Genomic DNA, 23,080 nt, shown 5'->3' with positions numbered 1-23,080 from the left:
TGCCTCTGAGTATTTTTCTTTGTTTTCGTTTTTTTATTTTATTTATTAATTTTGTTGATTTCCATGATTAATTAACCTATCATTCCTCCTCACATACATTTCTTCATTAAAGTCATTAATTTCGAGTTTAATTTCATCACAAATCCATCAAACAATTTCCTTTTACTTCTTTTATTCACTGTATAGATTCTTGTTTTAATTTTCAGAACACATCAGCAGCGGGTTTGAAAGATGGAGGCGGTGTTTGAGGCAGGTGAGTGCGACTAACTTGTTTTTAAGGTGTAAGAACAGCGTAAGGTCCTTATTCAGAAACGCTTTGCACTCTCACCTCGATTATTTTCCAAGGCCACAGGGATGACTAGCGGCGTTTTCAAGAGTGTTTCTCCCAGTTAATAATGTAGAAATCTTGTCAATCTGCCTCTATAATCATAAAGACACTCTTATAAACACTCTATTCTCTCACCACGACTATTTTTGAAGAGATGACTAGCGGGGTTTTCAAGAGTGTTTCACCAGTTAACAGTACAAAAATCGTGTCAATCTACCTCTAGAACCGTAAAAACACCTTAAAAAACTCGTGTCAATCTAGAAAAGGTCTTCTGAAATAGAGATGAAGCGCAGAAGTGTTTGAGAATTCGAGGCGAAGTCAGCGTGGAGGCGCGGCGTATTGTGGCGTAGTTTAGTGTCGCTGTTCTCACTCCCATCGCTGTAAATTGTAAAGATGCACAGCCGAGTCTCCCTGTAAATCTGTCTGGGTTTCCTCCGAAGACACAGAGCGAAGAGCAAGGTGTCATAACTCTCCCTCTCTCCTTGTCGTCCTCGTTCTCGTTCAGGCCAGTGAGTCAGTGAGGGAGAGTGGAGTTGGTTCCGCAGTGTTGCCAGATATACAAAAATCGGAAATGTACTTGAGTTGTTGCTTTCACCTGTAATTATGTTCCGGTGAGGTGGAGGGAAGAGAAGGGAGGATGGGAGTAAGAGGAAGAGGAAGAGGAACTGCAAGAGGAGACGATATTGTTATTACTTGTTTTTGTATTTAGAATTGTTTCACCTTTTCTATTTTTCTATCCTTCATTCTGTCATTCCTTAACTAAGAGGAAGAGGAAGAGGAAGAGGAAGAGGAGACGATATTGTTATTACTTGTTTTTGTATCTAGAATAGTTTCACCTGGATTTTTTTTTTTGTTTCTATTTTTGTCTCCTTTCTGTAACTCGCTATGTATATTTCTGTATCCCTCCCTGACACACTTTCTCCTTCCATTCTCCTCATACCTGCTTTATTACATCCTGACAACCATCCCTTTTTATTCCTTTCTTTTCGTGTACCAACCTCCTCCCATCGTTGTGTAAATATCTGTTAGTTTCGTTCAAAAATAAAACTTAACACAAGGTCCATGAAATTTAACGCAGCTGCTACGAGATTTTCCCCATTTTAAAAGTTTTGCAGCTTCCTTCTACCGGCAAAGGAGGGGAAGGGAGGGAGGCGAAGGAGGAATGGAGAAAGGTAAAAGCAACTATAAACATTACTTCTTAACAAAAACTTCAAGTAATTAAGTTAAGAAGACTCCTTGGGTATAATGTTTGTCTTTTTTTTTGTGTGTACGATATTTTGTTCAGATGTGTTCAAATAGCTTTTTTTTTTTTGCCTTTAAAATTGTAAAAAAGATTAGTTTATTCCAAATTTCGTATCACTGGTTTGTGTCTTACGGTCAAGTGGAGAAGGTAATGAGCATGCAAAGTTGTTATGACATGAGTAGTAGTAGTAGTAGTAGTAGTAGTAGTAGTAGTAGTAGTTGTTGATGTTATAGTTCTAGTAGTAGTACTAGTGGTAATAGTGGTAGTAATTGTTGTTGTTGAAGTTGTAGTAAAATTAGTAGTAGTAGTAGTAGTAGTAGTAGTAGCAGTAGTAGCAGTAGTGTAGTAGTAGTAGTAGCAGCAGCAGCAGTGATGGGTGAGTTACTCGAACAGTACATAGAAAATGGATGAATGAGTGGAGAAATAGATGGATAGATGGAAGTTAGTGGATATATTAATCATTTTACCTCACCTTCCTTCACAACTCAATCCATGGATATAATTTACCCCAAAAAATAAAGCCCATACTATTCTGACATTCATTTTGTATTGAAAGAGTTAAAGAGAAGAGGAAAAAAAGAAGAAAAGTGAAGAGGCGAAGAAAGAAGAGAGTTGCGAAGAGGAGGAAGAGGGCGGAGAGATGAAGAGATAAGGAGAGAAGTAAAGAAAGGCGATGATAGGAGGTAGGAGGAGAGAAGAAAGAATTTGCTGAGTGAGGGAATAGGGCAGAGAGGAAAATAAAAGAGGTGGAGAGGGAAATGAGGAAAAAAGGTGAAAGGTGGGGTAAGAGAGAAGCGATGAGAAGGAAGAAGGGGGGGGAGATGTAGCCAGAGAGAGAGAGAGAGAGAGAGAGAGAGAGAGAGAGAGAGAGACAGAGAGACAAAGAAAGAGACAGAGAAGCAAATGAAAACGAAGAGGACATTTGGGAACATTTGGGAAAGAATAGGAGAGAGAGAGAGAGAGAGAGAGAGAGAGAGAGAGAGAGAGAGAGAGAGAGAGAGAAACAGCGGCTGAAACAACAGTATACGAACAGTCATAACCATTACGCTTTTCTCTAGCAAGGCAGAGAGGAGAGGGGCGGTGGCGAGGTGGGGAGGAGATCTAGACATCGGGATGGAGAGGGAGACTAGTGGGAAGAGGCCTAGGGAGGGGCTGTGAGGAGGGAAAGGGAGCTGTTGAGAAAGGAATCTGGTCGGGGCTTGGAGACTGGGAGCTAAATCACGGGTACGCTTCTCAGTCCCACACAAATAACGTAGATATTAGCAACGAGGCAGAAAGGAAAGCAAAAACACAATCTCGTATGGAGGAATCTACATGAGAGATATTTTAATGTGCCTGGTGGTGAAAGTTGAAAGAAAACGGGATATTTGAAGCAGTAAAGGGATAATAACGTCAATTTTAGAATAGATAGAAAAGAAAGCAAGATTCGTATGTAATTGTCATTGAGATACTGAACGGAACACTGACTAGAATGGGGAAATGTGAACAGGTGTGAAGAGAGGGAAGAGGAGGAGGAGGAAGAGGAGGAGGAGGAAATAATACTCGTAGTAGTGTTGGTATAGTAAGAAGAACAAGAACAAGAACAAGAATATGAAAAAGATGAAGAAGAACAAGAATAACAAAAAGAAGAACAAGAAGAACAAAAATATAAAGAAGATTAAGAACAAGATAAACAAAAAGAAAAAAATGAAGAAAACAAAAAAAACAGAATAACAAGAATAAGAAAAAAAGATAAAGAAGAACAAGAAGTAAAAGAAGAAAAAGATGAAGAAGAAGAATAAGAAGAGCAAGAAGAAGAACAAAATAAAGAAAAAAAAGAAGCAGAACAAGAATAAGAGCAAAAACATGAAGAACAACAACAACAACAACAACAACGTGAATTTCAGAGCCAGAAGGGAACAACAACAAGCGTATCAGGGATGAAGAGGAGCAGAAACCAGCAACACACAACAACACACTCGTATCCAGCCATCTTCGTAACAACAGTGACGGAACGCTTCTTCAAACCTACGCACCTGGCTTCCCATACTCTTGCCTCGTTCGCTTCTCTTGTTATTATTTTTTTCTTCACTTTTTTCCTTAACCCCTTCAGTAGCATGACGCGTTTCCATATTCATTCTGTTTACTGATTGGTGATTCTATACAGCTTCAGATACTCATGTGTGGGATTCGAATATTGAAGACTGTGGCCATTAATCTTCTGACCTCCATAGATACTTCCTAATGTCAATAAAATGGTCTAATCTTACACAAATCTCAAGGTGAAAATGTGTCCCAGTACTGAAGGGGTTGAAATAGTGAAGACTGTGGCCATTAATCTTCTGACCTCCTTAGACCTTTCCTCATGTCAATAAAATGGTCTAATCATATACAAATCTCAAGGTAAAAATATGTCCCAGTATTGAAGGGGTTAAGGTAGTGAAGACTGACCATTAACCTTTTGACCTCCATAGACCCTTCCTCATGTCAATAAAAGGGTCTAATCTTACACAAATCTCAAGGTAAAAATGTGCCACAGTACTGAAGATGGAGTTTTGGAAAATTTTGCTGTTATTTCAGATTTTCTATTGAGCGTTTCACTTTAACTCTATTTGCACTTTAAGGGGACTGGCAATCAAGTGGGTCTTTTTGTTTTATTTCTATAACCTTTGCCCGGCCTCCCCTCTTACATGAAAAAAGTCTTCAGTACTGAGACGCATTTTTACCTTGGTTTTTGTTTGAGGTTAGATTATTTTATTTGCATTAGATAGGGTCTATAGAGGTCACGATTAATGGCCACAGTCTTCACTATTCTAATCCCAACATATGTTTCTGAAGCTGTACAAAATGCTGAATAGTAAGCAGAAATTAATATGGAAACGCGTCCTGGTGTTGAAGTATTCAAGTATTATTCTCAAAATTTGGCTTTATTGCTGAGAAGAGGAGAGATACACAGACTCACAGACATACAGACACACAGCCACAAACATAAACCTTAAAAATGAATCTATGCCAAACTTTATGAACAAGATTAGCAAAACATCCATTTCTTTCACAATTAACCCCTTCAATACCGGGACACATTTTTACCTGAAGATTTATGTATGATTAGACCATTTTATTAACATTAGGAATGGTCTATGGAGGTCAGAAGATTAATAGCCACAGTATTTACTATTTTAATCCCCCACATGAGTTTCTGAAATAGCATAAAATCATCAGATATTAACCAGAATGAATATGGAAACACAAAATGGTACTGAAGGATTAAACTCAAATACCCTTTATAAAACCACCACAAAACTTATAAACTAAGCCTTTAAAACCCACAAAGACCACATACATGGCATCAAACCCTAAATTATGGCATTGACAAGTACATACGGCGCTATAAACACACTTCCCTGGCGACAGTATTAGGTTGATGAGAGCAGTATATGTTCCCTGGAGTGCGAACGTGGTGTGGGCAGTGTAACGAGGCCAGGAGGTGCTTGTTACGTGGGTTATTAATTCGGAGGTACTTTAGGGAATGCGATTAGGGAATGTGGTTTGGAGCAGGATAAACAGGGAAGATATGGAGAAAGGTAAACAATGATTAAAGGTAAAAGGTTTCCGATGTGGTTTAAAGGTAAGGGAAGATAAGGCAAGGCAAGGTAATGAAGGGCAAGGTATAGCAATGTAAGGTAAAATAAGGCAAGGAAATGTAAGGTCAAGTAAGGTAAGGCAAGGGAAGGTATGGAAAGCTTAGACTAGATGGAAAATGGGTAAGAGAGACGAAAGACATGATAAAAGCGATAGAAAATTTGTAGTTCTTATTCCTCCTCCTCCTCCTCCTCCTCCTCCTCCTCCTCCTCCTCCTCCTCCTCCTCCTTCCTATTCCTCCTCTTACTCTTCCATTAGCGGGGTCTACTTAGCGTTACTCTGATGGCTCGCCCCACAATTCCGAAACACTCACACAGCGGCAGCTTCAACATTTCCCTTCACTCACGCACAGGTAAAGGAAGAAAGGGAGGCAGTCATTTTTAGCTCCTGATTCTCCACCGCGTAATAGAGAGAGAGAGAGAGAGAGAGAGAGAGAGAGAGAGAGAGCATATTCCCTCCCTTACACCTTTAGAAGAATGCCTTTAAAGCAATCATGAATGAGAAAGGAATGAAAAAGAGAAGAGAAAGAAAATGGGGAAAAACTGGTATTACTTTCTTTACTTGAGAGAGAGAGAGAGAGAGAGAGAGAGAGAGAGAGTGAGTCTGTTTTTACATTTCAAAGGGATAAAAGTAAAAAAAAAGAAAGGTGAAAATTATCTCAGTTGTCACTCAAGAAAATCGGTCTCAACTTTTTCTTTTTCTTTTCTTTCTTCTTTCCGACAAGTTTCCTTTCTCTCTCTCTCTCTCTCTCTCTCTCTCTCTCTCTCTCTCTCTATATATATATATATATATATATATATATATATATATATATATATATATATATATATATATATATATATTTCTCTCTCTCTCTCTCTCTCTCTCTCTCTCTCTCTCTCTCTCTCTCTCTCTCTCTCTCTCTCTCTCTCTCTCTCTCTCTCTCTCTCTCCCACCGTGATTTTCCAGTCGTATGAACAGAGAGAGAGAGAGAGAGAGAGAGAGAGAGAATGAAATATTTCGTACTCTGCAATTTAATCATATCGAAATTGGTCCTATCTCTCTCTCTCTCTCTCTCTCTCTCTCTCTCTCTCTCTCTCTCTCTCTCTCTCTCTCTCACGATGATTAATTGCAGCTGAGGTGGACTGGAAGTGTATAGCGACTCTCTCTCACCTGTTTTTTTTTTTTCATTATTTCTATCCCAGTGTGGCTTACCAGTAGTATAAAAACATTAATAACACTCATACTAGTAATAATAATACTTACTAAGGCTTACGCTAGAAATATAACGTAGGCCGCAATATTAACTAAGCATTTTCGTCTCTCTCTCTCTCTCTCTCTCTCTCTCTCTCTCTCTCTCTCTCTCTCTCTCTCTCTCTGGCACACATTCACATCCATCTAACATTTCTTTATTTTCGTTCTTGTTTTTTTTTATGTTTCTGGTCTTTTCTCTGTCTTTCTATCTCTGTCTCTCTGTTTTTCTGTCTCCGTGTTTTCGGGTTTCTCTCTCTCTCTCTCTCTCTCTCTCTCTCTCTCTCTCTCTCTCTCTCTCTCTCTCTCTCTCTCTCTCTCTATCTATCTATCTCTATCTATCTATCTATCTATCTATCTATTTATCTATCTATCTTTCTGTCTATCTCTCTTTATCTTTCTCTCTCACGGTATTTATGAGTCTCCTGAAGGTGATTAAGAGGAAGTGAATAATGTTGTATAGTGAATGGGTGAATGAATCTTCAACACTCGGAACAAAGGAAGTATTGCCTATCGTGGTGTTAGCTAAGTCTGCCTACTCTAAACTAGCTCCTGAGTCTAAATTTGAATGGTGTCCCGATTTCGTATTTCTATTGCCTCTTTCACATTCAAATACTCGGTTTGTGGTGTTATAAGACAGCATTGCTTCTTGTTCAGTGGGTTTTAAGATATTGATGGACCATTTACTGTTTGAAATTCATTAGTTAAACCCTTCAGTACCATGACGTATTTCCATATTCATTCTGCTTACTATTTGGTGATTTTATACAGCTTCAGAAACTTCTATGGGGGATTGAAATAGCGAAGACTGTAGCTATCAATCTTCTGACCTCCATAGACCTTTCCTAATGTCAATAAAATGGTCTAGTCTCAAGGTAAAAATGTGTCCCAGTATTGAAGGGGTTACTTGTTTATTCAGCCATTTATATAATTCCAGCTTTATCCATAATTCTCTGCACCTACCTTACTATAAATCAGCAAAATCTGTTCCGAGTCGCCATGCTTTACAATATGTTTAATGTATTCTACGTCAACTAAGTCTGTCTAAAGTGGCTCGTGGGTCTGGGTTTGAATGGTTTCCCGGGGAGTGCGTGGTTGTCAGATCTTGAGGAAAACCGTGAGCTGTCCCTGTAATGAGTGCGTTGATCAACAGAAAACACGCCTTATTCACAACAAATCAATAAACTACAACATGTTTTAAATCCAGGAGCCATTTTAGCAGATGTCCAAACCTTCTCATCTCTTCCGTTCCCTCCTGTGTATATGCCCATGCCTCCCAATTGCAAGTGTTCGAGAGAGAGAGAGAGAGAGAGAGAGAGAGAGAGAGAGAGAGAGAGAGAGAGGAGGTGATGATATGTAAAGTAAACATATTAAGTTGGCTTTGTGTTGAAGTAATTGTTGCAGGTGTTCGTTAGAGTAAACTATAGTGACGTTCTTTTTCTTTCTTTTTATACCATGTGGGTACTTTATTAGCGTGAAGTGTGAAGATTAACTGTGTAAGTGTTCTCCAGTGTTGGTAAATTAAAAGTACATGGATTTGTAATGGGAAAAATTTATATAGATTTGTTTGATTTGGTCGATATCTTTGAGTTTTTTAGGTATGCGTGTGTGTGTGTGTGTGTGTGTGTGTGTGTGTGTGTGTGTGTGTGTGTGTGTGTGTGTGTGTGTGTGTGTGTGTGTGTGTGTGTGTGTAGTTTTAAGGGTACATTTTTCTTTTTTAATTTGTTGAAAAGATAATTTATTTTAAGAGGAAAATTTGCGTTTCATAAAATAACTGCTATTACTACTACTACTACTACTACTACTACTACCACCACCACCTCCACCACCACTACTACTACTACTACTACTACTACTACTACTACTACTACTACTACTACTACTACTACTACTACTACTACTACATATGCTCACCCTTCTCTCCCCAGCGTTACTCCACACTCGTCATGGTACTTGGAAAAGAAATGGAATTAGTTAGAATACTGTTTCAGAAATAAGATACTTGTGTTTATAGAAGGAAAAAGTTGTCGTGTGTGTGTGTGTGTGTGTGTGTGTGTGTGGTATAAGATAGCCAGAACACAACAACAATAGCAACAAAAACAACAACTCTTCTCATATCGCTTGCTCCAAATAAAAGAATAAAACAAAACAAAAATAAAGGTTATATATCCATGTATTTTTGAAAACGCAACAAAAATATACAGACAGAGAACGAGGGATGAAAAAAAAATAAAAATAACAATCTTTCTTTTCAAAAACTCGGAAACAGATGGAAGATATTAGCCATTTTTATACATATGCATGCATCTCATACACAATTTATACATTCCTAATGCTCCAACACGTATAAGCTCTTTTCTCCCTCCCTCGTCAGTGAATAAGAGAAAAAGAAAATCACACAGGGCAAATCCGAAGCTTCGAAACAGTACACAGGGGTCCGGTGCGGGATTCAGTGAAGCGTCTCGTGAAGCCTCGAGTGGGCGCCAGTTTGAGGGGCTGGGAATGTTTACAGCTCTGCTCGCTGGGAAATAAAAGGGAAAAAAAGGAAAAAGAATACAGAGCAAATTATTCGTTTTATATATTACTCTTTGTTATTTTTCTTTTTTATGTGTATTTGTTTTGTTTGTGTGTTTGTTTGTGTATGTGTTGTCTAGTGTGTGTAGTAATGTCTAGTTTTTTAATCGTTGTTGTTCTTGTTCTTGCTAGTTTTCCTTCTCCTTCATTGTATTGTCTTCTTATCAACTTATTCAATTTCCTACATTTTATTCCCTTCGTGTTTCCCTTTATCATTTGTATCTCCTTTTTTATTTATTTCACTTTCTTATCTTTTTTTTTTTCATTCGTGTCATTCTCAGTCAACAGTAGATAGCAATTAATTTCTCTGCAAATTAATCTTATATTTTTTACTCGTGTGTGTGTGTGTGTGTGTGTGTAGTAGCAGTAGTAGTAGTAGTAGTAGTAGTAGTAGTAGTAGTAGTAGTAGTAGTAGTAGTAGTAATAGTAGTAGTAGTGGTGGTGGTAATAATGGTAGTAAGTGGTGGTAGTAGTAGTAGTGGTAGTAGTAGTAGTAGTAGTAGAGGAGTAGTGGTAGTAGTAGAAATAGTAATAGTAGTAGTAGTAGTAGTAGTAGTAGTAGTAGTAGTAGTTGTAGTAGCAGTAGTACTTGTAGTAACAACAGTAGTAGTAGTATTGTTGATATTATTGTCGTTGTGTGTGTGTGTGTGTGTGTGTGTGTGTGTGTGTGTGTGTGTGTGTGTGTGTGTGTGTCTGTCTGTCTGTCTGTCTGTGTGTGTCAATCTGTCTGTCTGTGTCTATCCATCTGTCTGTCTCTCCATTTAAGTGAAAACCAAATTTCCATTGTTCCTGACTGACTCAGAACAATCAGCAAGAGTTCGTGTCCCGCCAGGTGTAGAGGCACTAATGAGATGCTAATTGACAGGTAAATAGCGCAGGAGCATTGTCCGTAAAAAAGACACAAGTACCTCCAGCCAATCAGGAAAAAGAGAAGGAAAAATATAAAATAGAAACTCAATGCAAAAAACAAAACAAAAATTTAAAAATAGGAATAGATTTTTTGGGGGGAACTTTTAGACAAGAGGAACGTGTGAGAAAACTCGTAAATCATAAACAACAGCAACAACAACAACAACAACAACAACAACAACAACAACAACAACAACAACAACAGCAGCAGCAGCAGAAGGAGAATAATAAAAGTGAGTGTTTGAAAGAGATATTTTGCGCCTCTTTGTGATCCGGAAATCGAGTTTATAAGCTGGAATCATTTGGGTCGATCCGTGACTTCGATCTCTTGCTTCTTTCTTCACTTTCCTTATTCTTTTCTATTTGTTTTAATTTTGTCTAATTTTCCCAGTATTTATCATCTTTATTTTCTATTTTTGCTCTTATTTTTCGTCCTTTATTCGTCTTCCTTCTCTTCCTCTTCCTACTTTCTTCATTTCTTTTTCTTTTGTTTATTTTACTTTCTCTAATTTTACCAGAATTCATTACCTCTAGACCTCTTTTTGTTCTTAATTCTTCTTCCTCTTCTTTATTTTTCGTCTTTTTTTCTCTTCCTCTTCCTATTTTCATTTCTTATTCTTCTTTATTTATTTTTATTTTGTCTAAATTTCCCAGCATTCATTTCCTCTAGTTCTATTTTTGATATTCTTCTTCCTTTCTTTCGTCTTCCTCCTCTTCCTCTTCCTTCTTTATTCATTTTCCTTACTCCTTTTTATTCATTTTACTTAGTTTATTTTTTTCCTTCATTGATTACTTCTATTCTTCTTTTTGTTTTTATTCGTCCTCTTCTTTATTTTCCATCATTCTCCTCTTCCTCTTCCTATTTTCTTCATTTGTTTGAATCTTCTTTATTTATTTTACTTCGTCTAGTTTTTCCAATCATTCTTTACCCTTATTCTTCATTTTGTTCTTATTCTTCATCCTCTTCTTTATTTTTCGTCTTTCTCCTCTTCCTCTTTCTATTTTCCTCATTTTTTTTCATTTCTCTTTATTCATTTTATTTTGTCTAATTTTCCCAGCATTCATTATCTCTAGTTCTCTTCTTTGTTCTTATTCTTCATCTTCTTCTTTTTTTTCGTCTTCCTCCTCTTTCTCTTCCTCTTCTTCTTTCTTCTTTCCTCCACTGTGTCTTCTTCTTTCTCTTCCTTTTTCAACGTTCTTCTTTTCTGCATTTTCATTTTTATATCTCCAGGTTTTTTCTCCTTTTTCAATCTTTTCGTCTTTCCTTCATTACTCCTTCAATACCTCTAGTGTATATTTACCTTCTTCTCTTGTGAATAAAGGAGGAGGAGGAGGAGGAGGAGGAGGAGGAGGAGGAGGAGGAGGAGGAGGAGGAGGAGGAGGAGGAGGAGGAGGAGTAAAATGGCCAATGTTTATACAGAGCTGTTGGCTTCTACACACACACACACACACACACACAGAGAGAGAGAGAGAGAGAGAGAGAGAGAGAGAGAGAGAGAGAGAGAGAGAGAGAGAGTTCAATATTCTTTTCCCTTCTAATGACATAAGACTTGATTTCCCTCTCCTTGGCGAAAGAATGTGAGTCTTAATGATTTTTACAGCTCATTTAATTGAAGGTAAATTAGTTTCTGCTCACTTGACTTGTACCTTGAGTTAATAATTCGGGCTTTTTTTCCTTATTTTTACCCTTTTGTTTAATTATTTTAGCCCCGTTGATAAAAAAAAGCGAAATTGTATTAGAATATCCATCACACTTTGGCCAGTATTCAGAAACGCTTTGCTCTTTCACCAAGACTATTTTCCAAGATGATTACCAGTTAATAATGTAGAAATTTTGTCTCTCTACCTCTGGAACCATAAAAACGCCTTAAAAACTCTCACCTTGATTATTTTCCAAGGCCACAGAGTTGATCAGCGGGGTTTTCAAGAGGGTTTTTCAAGGTAGTAATGTAAGAATGTTGTTTTTTTGCTTCTACGATTATAGAAACGCTTTGAAAATGCTCTATTCTCTATTATTTTCAAAGATAATTACCGCGGTTTTACAGAGTGGTTTTTTTTTTTTCCAGTTATTGATGTATAAATCTTATAAATCTTGTCACTCTGCCTCTTGAACCATAAAAATGCCTTGAAAACGCTCTATTCTCTCACCGCAACTATTCTCCAAGGCCACAGAGATGATTAGCGGGGTTTTCATGAGTGTTTCTCCAGTTAATAATGTAGAAATCTTGTCACCCTGCCTCTAAAACCAGAAAAACACTCTTAGAAAATCGTGTAAGTTTGAATAAAGTCTTTTGAAAGATTGGACGTAAAGCGCAGAAGTGTTTGAAGATCCGAGCCTTTGTGAGAGAGAGAGAGAGAGAGAGAGAGAGAGAGAGAGAGAGAGAGAGAGTATACCTGTTCTTGATTGATGTAATTACTCTGATCCAGGTAGCCATGCAGTATTACAGTGACTGATGTGGGAATATTTGTCACGGATTAAATGGTTGAAATATTACCTTGGTTGTGTTGATCCGGCTGGTTCATGACGGCGTGCTTGTTATTCCTATCGGCGGAAACCTTTCATTAGTATTAGTAAGAACATAATGACAACTCGTGGAAGGGTGGTGAAGGGATACGCGGGCTGTGAATGAGTACCTTATTCCTGAGTAGTTTCGTTGTTATAGCTCTTGATCATTTCCTCTGAAGAAGATAGAACAGAAGATAAAATTAGCATTAGTATTAGTGTTAGTATGAATATTACTATTAGTCTTAGTACTAGAAGTATTAGTATAAGTACCAGCATTTTTTTTTTTTCCATGTAAGGGAAAGTTGGGTAAAGAGAACATGGAAGCTGAAAGAAATGGCCCACTTTGTTGCCATTCCCCTTGCAGGTTTGTGTTGTGAGATTTAGCTTTGTGTTTGGTATGATTGATGTTTTATGGTCAGTGGTGGTGGTAAAAATAGCAAGATTTGTTTGGTATTAGTAGTAGTAGTAGTAGTAGTAGTGGTAATAATGGTAGTAGTAGTAGTAGTAGTAGTAGTAGTAGTAGTAGTAGTGGTGGTAATAATGGTAGTAGTGGTAGTAGTAATAGTAGTACTAGTAGTAGTAGTAGTAATAGTAGTGGTAATAGTAGTGGCAGTAGTAATAGTAGTGATAGTAGTAGTAGTGGTAGTAGTAGTAGTAGTAGTAGTTGTAGTAGTAGTAGTAGTAGTAGTGGTGGTGGTGGTGGTGAATAATGTTAGTTAGGTTAGGTTAGGTTAGGTTAAGTTAAGTTAAGTTAAGTTAGGTTAAGTTAAGTTAGGTTATTACCCCTTAATCAACAAAATGCTCTAATCATTCACTCAGTAACTTGACAAATTTCATTACTAAGAACTGAATGGCTGAATTAATATCGACAAAATTATACCATTATCCTACAGTTCTCTCTCTCTCTCTCTCTCTCTCTTTTTATTTAAACTTTACAGCATCACGAAGTATACATAAAAAAGTCACAATGCCACGTAGTACATAGAAATGGTTGGTATGTTCGTGTATTGTCTATGCATACTTGCGCTTGGCTTAAAGAACCCCTTTTTTCTCGTGGCTCTATTTAAAAAGCCTGCTTTGCGCCAATTTACACCAGCAGTGGCGTAGGGAGTGTCCCTCTCCACCTGTGAGCCGCCACTTTCACACGCTGTGTTGACATCTCACGCACTGAGGGCACTGTCGCGGTGAATATGTTCCAAAGGCGCGAGACTCTCGACACAAAGGTTCTCTGGTGTTGGCTGGCGCGTGACCTGGGCACCTTGACCTGCTCGAGGCTAGAGAGCACCGTTCTCGTGTCTCTCACAGCATCTCAAGGGGGGAGCCTCAGCCTTGCCAGGTGCGACACTTCTTGTATTTGTGTCTTGTGGAACACCAGAAGCGCAGCAACAACATCCCGGCGGTGCTCCAGGGGTCCAGCGGCGCTGCCTATGTGGGTGGCTCCCTAGACAATGGCCTGGACACTCTTGTCGTTGCCCTAGACATCGCGGGTGCCTTTGACCGGGTGTGGCACGCGGGCTTGCTGGAAAAGCTCCGTGCCAAAGGCATCCAGGGAATCCTTCTGATGTTGTTGGGTGATTACCTCCAAGGTCTTACGAGAGAGATTGGTCTGTAGTTGGCAGGATCTGACCTGGAGTTCTTTTTGTGGACAGGTACTACGCGAGCTTCCTTCCATATGGAGGCCAGGTGTTTTCCCTGATACAGGCCATGAATACTTGTGAGAGTGGTCCCGCCAGCTCAGAAGCACAGTGGCGAAGAACTTGTGGGCTCACGTCGTCAGGTCCAGTGGCCTTCCTGACGTCCACAGCCCTCTCTCTCTCTCTCTCTCTCTCTCTCTCTCTCTCTCTCTCTCTCTCTCTCTCTCTCTCATCAAATTCTCGAAACAAAACCACGTCTTTCCATTTATTTTAGTTTTCCTCAGCACATTCATCCCCACATCCCGTTTTCTTCAATATTACACGCAGCGTTTCCTCTTGCCCACCTTTTTTTTCCGCCTCATTTTCTGCAGCGACCTGATTTCCGCAGAGAGAGAGAGAGAGAGAGAGAGAGAGAGAGAGAGAGAGATGCATTTTTAGAACGAGGAAATGAGCTGCGATTGGCGGCGGCTGTGATTGGCTGAACTGGCGAGCGTCTAACGTAACTGATCCAATGAGCGGGCGGCGTCTGTCAAAGCGATGAGCTGATTGGCTGTCCCTGTCGCGGAATAAGCGGAATGATGACCTGATTGGTGCATTTTTCGAAGCGCTATCCAGGCACTATCCTCATGATTGGCTAATATGTTCCACTCAGGCTTTTATCATGCTCCATCTGTCTGTCTGTATGTGAGTGTGTGTGTGTGTGTGTGTGTGTGTGTGTGTGTGTGTGTGTGTGTGTGTGTGTGTGTGTGTTCTATTTTGGTCTATATTTTGTCGCAATGTATGTTTGTCTGTCTGTCTTTATGTATGATGTGTTTGTGTGTGTGTGTGTGTGTGTGTGTGTGTGTGTGTGTGTGTGTGTGTGTGTGTGTGTGTGTGTGTGTGTGTGTGCTTGTGTGACCGTGTTTCTGTATTTTTGTATGTGTACGTATGTCTTTGTGGCTGTGTGTATAAAAGAGTCTCTCTCTCTCTCTCTCTCTCTCTCTCTCTCTCTCTCTCTCTCTCTCTCTCTCTCTCTCTCTCTCTCTCTCTCTCTGGAAGCTGTTAAGGCACGCGTTTCCTTGTAGACCAAACTACTTTAACGCTCTTGTTGACAAAGTAACAACCCTCCTCCTCCTCCTCCTCCTCCTCCTCCTCCTCCTCCTCCTCCTCCTCCTCCTCCTTCTGCTCCTTCTCTTCCTCCTGCCTTTTACATCCCCCCAGCCTTTCTCCTCCTTTATCATATCCTCCCCTCTCTTCCTTTACCACTTCCTCCTCCTCCTTCTTTCGTCCTTTCTCCTCCTTCTTTCGCTGTCCTCATTTTTCCCTCCCTTCAAGCACTCCCACCTGTCTTGTCCTCCCACTCTCCCTTTCTTTCCTCCTTTCTCTCCTCTCGTTTCTGTATTTCCAGTTTCTTCAGTTTTCCCTAAGCGCTTCAACACTTTAAGATGGAATGAGAGAGAGAGAGAGAGAGAGAGAGAGAGAGAGAGAGAGAGAGAGAGAGAGAGAGAGAGAGAGAGAGAGAGAGGAAAAGTAAGGCCAGTATTTAGAAACACTTTGCTCTCTCACCACAACTATTTTCAAAGGTCGCAGAGATGATTAGCGAGGTTTTCAAGAGTGTTTCTCCAGTTAATATTGTAAAAGTATTGTTTATCTGTCACTAGAATCATAAAAACGCCTTTGAAAACGCTCTATTGTCTCACCACGACTATTTTCAAAGCCCATAGAAATGATTAACGAAGTTTTCAAGAGTCTGTTTCCAGTTAATACCGTAGAAGTCTTGTCACTCTGCCTTTAGAACCGTAAAAATACCTTAAAAACCTCGTGCAAATTTAAGTAAAGGCTTTTGAAACAGTGGAGGTGAAATGCAAAAGGGTTTGAGAATACGAGAGAAAGAATGAAGAAAAACTCAAGTCTCACTGTAATATTGATGGAGGATCGTGTTGAAGATTGATAAGATTGATAAGGTGTTCTCGTGAGTGCGTTCTTAAAGATATGTATTCCGTGTGGCGAGTCCTTAGTGTTTTTAAAGGTGTAGTGACCAATTGAGAGGCTCACTCGTCATTTTAAAGATGCATTCCCTCACACTGGCTCCGTATCTGCCATCCCGAAGAAGGCTCCTTGTCATACTAAATGCTCCCGGTCATAAGGTCTGGGATTGATTGCATTTCAACGACATTTCAGATACCTCGCTAACTCAGGAAACACACACACACACACACACACACACACACACACACACACACACACACACGGACAGACGGACGGACGGACAGACGGACTTATTCTCTCTCTCTCTCTCTCTCTCTCTCTCTCTCTCTCTCTCTCTCTCTCTCTCGTGTGTGTGTGTTGTCGCTATGTACTTGCATGTCTCTCCTACACTGCTGTAGAAGTTCGTTGTGCTGTGTTTTGCTACAAGTTTGGTGGTTTTGCTTATACTTGTTGTAGGAATTAACAAGACAGTGTCCGTGTCGTGCTGGGAGAGATGGAGTATGGGAGGAAACGCTGGCTGGTTCACCGGTTCTCTGGTTCACTGGTTCACTGGTTCGCTGGTTCACTGGTTCGTTGTTTCACCTATTTGCTTGTTCACTGGTTCACTGGTTCACTGGTTAACTAATTCGCAGGTTCACTGGTTTACTGGTTCGCTGATTCGTTGACTCATTTGTTCACTGGTTCCCTGGTTCGTTGGTTTGCTGGTTCGCTAGCTCACTAACTCATTGGTTAGCTGGTTCACTGGTTCACGCTTTCGCTGATTCGCTGTTAAGGGTTCGAATCCTGTCATATTTCACTAGTGGTTTTTCCCGACAAAGCAGCGGCATATGATCTCAGTGGCGTGTGGTTTTATTGTGGTGAGTTTGTGATGTATTGGTGTGGTGAGGTGGTGAAGATTTTATGGCTCTTGTTACCTTCAGTTTTCTTTCGTTTTCTTTTCCATTTTATTTCGCGAGGGAGGTTTCAAGCCAGTTTAGTTTTGGATATTCCATTTTTGTTCTCCCTTTTAAGACTTCAGTGTGATTTTTCTTTTCATTTTCGTATCCCTTAGACTCCTTAAATACAAAAGACAGTTTTAATTTTTGACATTTCTTTTTTCTTTTATCCCTTTTTTAAGACCTCAGTGGATTTTTAGTTTTTATTTTCTTCCTTATCGTATCTTCTTTGACTCTTTAACCCCTTCAATACTGGGACATATTTTTGCTTTCAGATTTGTGTGCGATTCGACCATTTTATTGACATTAGGAACGGTCTATGGAGGTCAGAAGTTTAATAGCCACAGTCTTCACTATTTTAACCCCTTCAGTACTTGGACACATTTTTATCTTGAGATCTTTGTACGATTAGGTAATTTTATTGACATTAGGAACGGTCTATGGAGGTCAGAAGATTAATGGTCACAGTTTTCACTATTTCAATCCCCACATAAGTTTCTAAAGCTGTGTAAAAGCACCAAATAGTGACCAAAATTAATATGAAAACACGCCATGGTACTGAAGGGATTAAATACACAAGAAAATATAAACCCATACTATTATATCAGGGGCATCGCGTCAAAGACCATTAAAACGTGAGAGATAGAAAGTTAGCACCTCAGTAATCTAATTTTCCTGCAGGGCTTAAGTAAACACCTGTGGAAGTTTTAACAATCTTTCCCACGTGAGTTTCAACAGGTGAGACTCAAAACGCCAGGAGAGAGAGAGGCTGAATATATGGTTTACTGTTCTGTTAACCTCTTCAGTGCCATGACGCGTTTCCATTTTCATTCTGGTCTTTTTAAAATATAGATTATGTTGTGACAATTTTCAAAGAGCACAGATATGAGAAGCTTGGTTCGTATGAGTGTTTTTGTTACATATAAAGTAGAAATCATTTTAATCTGTCAATAGAACCATCAAACTACCCTTAAAAACCCGTGTATCTGAAATAAGAGTCTTCTAAAGATATAGGTTATGTGGCCACTATTTTTCGAAGTCCACAGAGATGAGAAACCCTTTTTGTAAGAGTTTTAATGCTATTGATAAGGTAGATATCATATTAATTTGTCAATAGAACCATCAAACCTCCCATAAAAATCCGTGTGACTGAAACAAGAGCCTTTTTAAAATACGAGGAGCTTGATTCGTATGGGTGTTTTTGCTATATATAAAGTATAAATCATATTAATCTGTCAATAGAAGTATCATACTACAATTTAAAACCCATGTAACTGAAACAAGAGTCTTAAAAACATAGATTATGTGGCCACTATTTTTCAAAGTTCACTGAGATTTGAAACTTTTTTTTCGTAAGAGTTTTTATGCTTTCATAAAGTAGATATTATATTAATCTGTCAATAGAACCATCAAATTGTCCTTAAAAATCCGTGTGACTGAAACAAGAGTCTTTTGAAAACACATGTTATGTGGCCAATATTTTTCAAAGTCCACAGAGATGAGAAATTTTATCCGCAGTAGTGTTTTTGCTATTCATAAGGTAGAAATTATGTTACTCTGTTAATGGAACCTCCTCCTCCTCCTCCTCCTCCTCCTCCTCCTCCTCCTCCTCCTCCTCCTCCTCCTCCTCCTCCTCCTCCTCCTCCTCCTCCTCCTCCTCCTCCTCCTCCTCCTCCTCCTCCTCCTCCTCCTACTACTACTACTACTACTACTACTACTACTACTACTACTACTACTACTACTACTACTACTACTACTACTACTACTACTGTTGCTGCTGCTGCTGCTGCTGCTGCTGCTGCTGCTCAGTGTTTTTCTCTCTGTAAATGACTGGGTGAAAGAGTGAGTGAGTGAGTGAGTGAGTGAGTGAGTGGCGGCGGCGGCGGTTGAGGCGCCATCTGGTTTCAGCACATTTTGACAAAACTCCTCCGAGGAAACATTTCAATTCATATCAAAGTGAAGAAAGTAAAATAAGAAGATAAAGTGATTGGAGCAATGGGGCAGGGGTGCAGCACTCTCAAGGTGTGTGCCCACCTGGAGGTGGTGGGCCAGTGTGGCGGCGCCGACCGCCTCACCCTCTGTCTGCCCCGCAGCAGAGGCAAGGGAGGCCGGCGCCTGCTGGGGGACTTCAGCTTCCCCAGCGCGGGGGACGGGGCAGGCCAGCACAGGTCTGCCCGCAAGACCTTGGTGGCCGTTGGGAAGGTCGCCAAGAAGGACGGCGCCACGCCCGTCAGGGTGGACATCCTGGCGGGAGAGACTCTCGTGGCCCGCCGTGAGATCCCGCTGGCCGACCTGCTGGCGGGTCTCAAAACAAACAAGATCGGACGCCGCTCTGGGCTCTTCTTCAGCCTCAAGGCTGGAGATGCAGCAGGCGGCGCTGGCGGGGCACAAGACCAAGCCCATGTCGACGTGTTCTGCAGCGGAAAGCTCCTGAACAACCCAAGGACAATGAAGGAGGACAAGCAGGAACCACCAAAATCTGAGCAGCACGCCAGCCTGCCCCCCCAGGCTGGTGAAATCCAGCTCATCCTGCCTCCGTACGCTGTGTACACAAACTCTGGAGCAAGCATGATCACTGAGGTCACATACTGTGTCCTCACCCCCAAGGTCACGGTGATGGACCTTGGGGATGGCCGGAGGCGGGCCGCTCCCCTGGCCCAGCCCCGGCAGCGAAGGGAATACACTTCTCAGGCTGACGAGACCGTGGCCAGCCTGACACAAGAGGTCGTACACCGTGACCTCGGGGATGGCCAGAGGTGGGCCGCTCCCCAAGGCCAGTCTTCTCAAGAGAGGGAACTTATTCCTCAGACTGGCGAGACCTCCGAGGTCGTACACCGTGACCTCGGGGATGGCGAGAGGTGGGCCGCTCCCCAGGCCCAGCTCCGCCACAGGAGGGAGAGCCCCGCGGGAGGTCCTCTGATGTCTTGCAGCCTTCCATTCCGTCCCCATCCAAGCAGGGGAAGGATATCCCGCGGGGTGGCAGGGGCCTAGTGAACAGCCTGCTGCGGTGTGCGCAGGCCATGGCCTTCATCTTAGTTATGCATCACGTGACCCTGGAGTGGTGCTGAGTCTACTGCCACGGAGCACCACCACGACACACCACACCGACCACCACTCATGGAGGGTCACCACACGCTACACCACACCGTCACCGCCACACAGGCCGCCACCCATCACACCTTCAGGTGGTGGCTGGTGACACACTCGTAGTCTCTAGGTTAGGTTAGGGCTGGATAGGTTAGGTTAGGCTAGGCTAGGTTAGGATAGGTTAGGTTAGGATAGGATAGGTTAGGTTAGGTTAGGTTAGGTTAGGTTAGGATAGGTTAGGTTAGGTTAGGATAGGTTAGGTTAGGTTAGGTTAGGTTAGGTTAGGTTAGGTTAGGTCTCTCACTCTCTATTTAACAAGTCTCACTGGAACTAGTACAATATTCTCAAGTGCTTTCCTTTCATTACAAACATTTTCAAGAGTCTTTCCCTATTAGTAATGAACAAACCTTGTTAATACGTCATTACAATCACACAAACAACCATCTTGTCACTCCAACTAAAACTTTCTCAGTGCAGTGGCGGTGTGGCGCACTAGTGCAGTGGACACCGCCCAACAACACTTTACTCATGTTATGACACCCTATACCTACATTTTAATGAAGCCTCTCATAAGGTACCGCATCACACACTCACGAGAAAGGTTACGGCGCACGGGATGGGGGTACAAATATTACGCTGGATAAAGCCTTGGTTAGGTGATAAGTGGTACAGAGCTGTAGTGAACGCTTCTAATTCTGAGTGGGCCCAAATAATTACTCAGGTGCCACAGGGATCACTTTAGGGCCATTGTTATCGCTAATATATAAATTAATCCTTTGGACAATGGAATTAGCAGTCGTATTAGCAAATTTGCAGATCACACCAAAACAAGGGACATCTTACTTATAGGATGAATATAAGTAAAGGATCTCTTCTCTGTCTTTCTGTCTGTCTGTCTGTCTGTCTTTCTGTTTATTTTGTCTATCTGTCCATCTGTCTATCTATCTGTCTGTCTGTCTTTCTGTTTATTTTGTCTATCTGTCCATCTGTCTATCTCTGTCCTGTTTGTCTGCCTGCTCTGTCTCTGTCTATCTGTCTGTCTGTTTATCTATCTGTATATCTCTCTGCCTGTCTGTCTATCTATCTGATATGTCTGTCTATCTATCTATCTATCCATCTATCTATCTATCTATCTATCTATCTATCTATCTATTTATCTATATGTCTGTCTGTCTATCTGTCTGTCTGTTTATCTATCTGTCTGTCCATCTGTCTATCTATCTATCTGTCTCTCCACCTGCACGTCTAACTATCTATCTATCTACCTGTCTGTCTATCTGTCTATCTCACCTGGAGGAGCCCTTGTCGTGCCTGAGGGAGTAGTGGGAGTCCCTAATGATGAGTCCGCTGGAGATGGGGAGGTCCTGCATGCCCCCGGTCCCCCTCTTGACCCACAGCACGGGGTAGTCCTGGGTGTACTGCACGGGACACTCCAGCGGTATGCTCCATCCGATGTCCACCACCTGCTCCCTCGTGATCCAGCTGACGGAGGGCGTGAGGACTGCCAGCGTTGGGGTTCAGAAGGTTAGGTTAGGTTTGGGTTGGGTTAGGTTAAGTTTGGTTAGGTTAGGTTAGGTTAGGTTTTTTTTTCCCATTCTTTTCCTTTCTCTCTCTTTTAATTCCTTCTCCTTTCTTTTCCTTTCTTTTCTTTCACTTTTCTTTACCTTCCTTTTCTTGGGTTAGGTTTATTTTGTTATGTTTTTCTTTCCTTACCTTCCCATCCCTTCCTTTCCTTTCCTTTAGTTTCCTTTCCTAATTACTTAACAACCAAATCAGTGCCAACCTACCAACACACACTTCCTTCACCCTCTCACTGCTTCTACCACGTTACTATTACACAAACACCGTCAATACTGGCCGACCTTAAGAAAAGTTACATCGGGAAGGTGATACCGCTTCGCCTTTTTCTACAGCAAGTGCCTCGCCTCTCGTGTACTGCTCCAGGGCCTCGCTACGTTGGCGGGACCGAGCGGGTAATTGGAGTGGTAGCCTTTGTAAGCCTTCACAAGTTTCCAGCGCGGATCAGGTAGCATGATTGGAGGAGGAGAAGGAGGAGGAGGAGGAGGAGGAGGAGGAGGAGGAGAAGGTGGTGGTGGTGGTGGTGGTGGAGAGGGTAAGGAAATGTGATCGTGTGTGTGTGTGTGTGAAAGAGAGAGAGAGAGAGAGAGAGAGAGAGAGAGAGAGAGAGAGAGAGAGAGAAACGAACACACAGACAAGCCAAAGAGGCAGAAAAATAGACAGACAGACAGACAGATAGGTAAACAGACAGATACACACACACACACACACATACACACACACACACACACACACACAGAGAAAGACAAACGGACTCATTAAGAAGGAAGAATATACCACGATAATGATAATAATGACAATGGTGTGAAGTTAGAAGACAAAGAAGAGGAAGAGGAGGAGGAGCAGGAGGAGGAGAAGACGAAGCATTAAAGGAAGTTGATCAATGGAGAGGCGGCGATAACTTCCTAGAGATCAGAGAGAGGAGAGTGAGAGAGCGAGAGAGTGAGAGCGTGAGAGCGTGTGAACGTGAGATGGAGCTAAACTTGTATAGACATGTCAGGATAAAAGGAAATACGAATAATGATGATGGGGATAAAGAAAACGGTAATCATTTCTCTATGTAGAAAAAGAAAACGGGCCAAGAGCAACGAAGATTATTGAACTAAAAATGGCCCACTGAGATGCCAGTTCCCGAAAAGGCTGAAGAGAGATAGTATAATAGAGTGAATGGTAATATTAGTAGTAGTCAAAGTAAAAATAGTAGAAGTGGTAGTGAGAGATGAAATAAATAAATAAATAAATAAGTAACTAGATATTGTAGTGGTAGTGGAAGTAGTAGTAGTGGTAATGACTGTAAAAATAGTAGTAGTAGTGGTAGTGATAGGGATAAGAATAGTAGTAGTAGTGGTAGTGATAGAAGTAAAAATAGTAATAGTGATAGCAGTAGTAGTAGAAGTAGTAATAGTAGTAGTAGTAATATTAAAAGTAGTAGTAGTAGCAACAGTAGTAGTAGTAGTAGTAGTAGTA

At 41.0% G+C, this 23,080-nt stretch overlaps 1 protein-coding gene across 1 annotated transcript in view; it reads left to right on the top strand.

Annotated features, from left to right (window-relative positions):
• The first annotated feature begins 216 nt into the window (after positions 1-216).
• LOC123511744 (pseudouridine-5'-phosphatase-like) overlaps positions 217-23,080 on the top strand; it is a 39,787-nt gene continuing 16,923 nt past the window's right edge. Inside the window, exon 1 of the mRNA XM_045267778.1 lies at positions 217-253. Coding sequence (XP_045123713.1) covers positions 232-253 — 22 coding nt within the window. The 5' untranslated portion in view covers positions 217-231. The remainder of the gene's footprint in view (positions 254-23,080) is intronic.

Source organism: Portunus trituberculatus, chromosome 4 (assembly GCF_017591435.1).
Source record: "Portunus trituberculatus isolate SZX2019 chromosome 4, ASM1759143v1, whole genome shotgun sequence".
Lineage (NCBI taxonomy): Eukaryota > Metazoa > Arthropoda > Malacostraca > Decapoda > Portunidae > Portunus > Portunus trituberculatus.
This window is presented reverse-complemented; position numbering and strand designations above follow the sequence as displayed.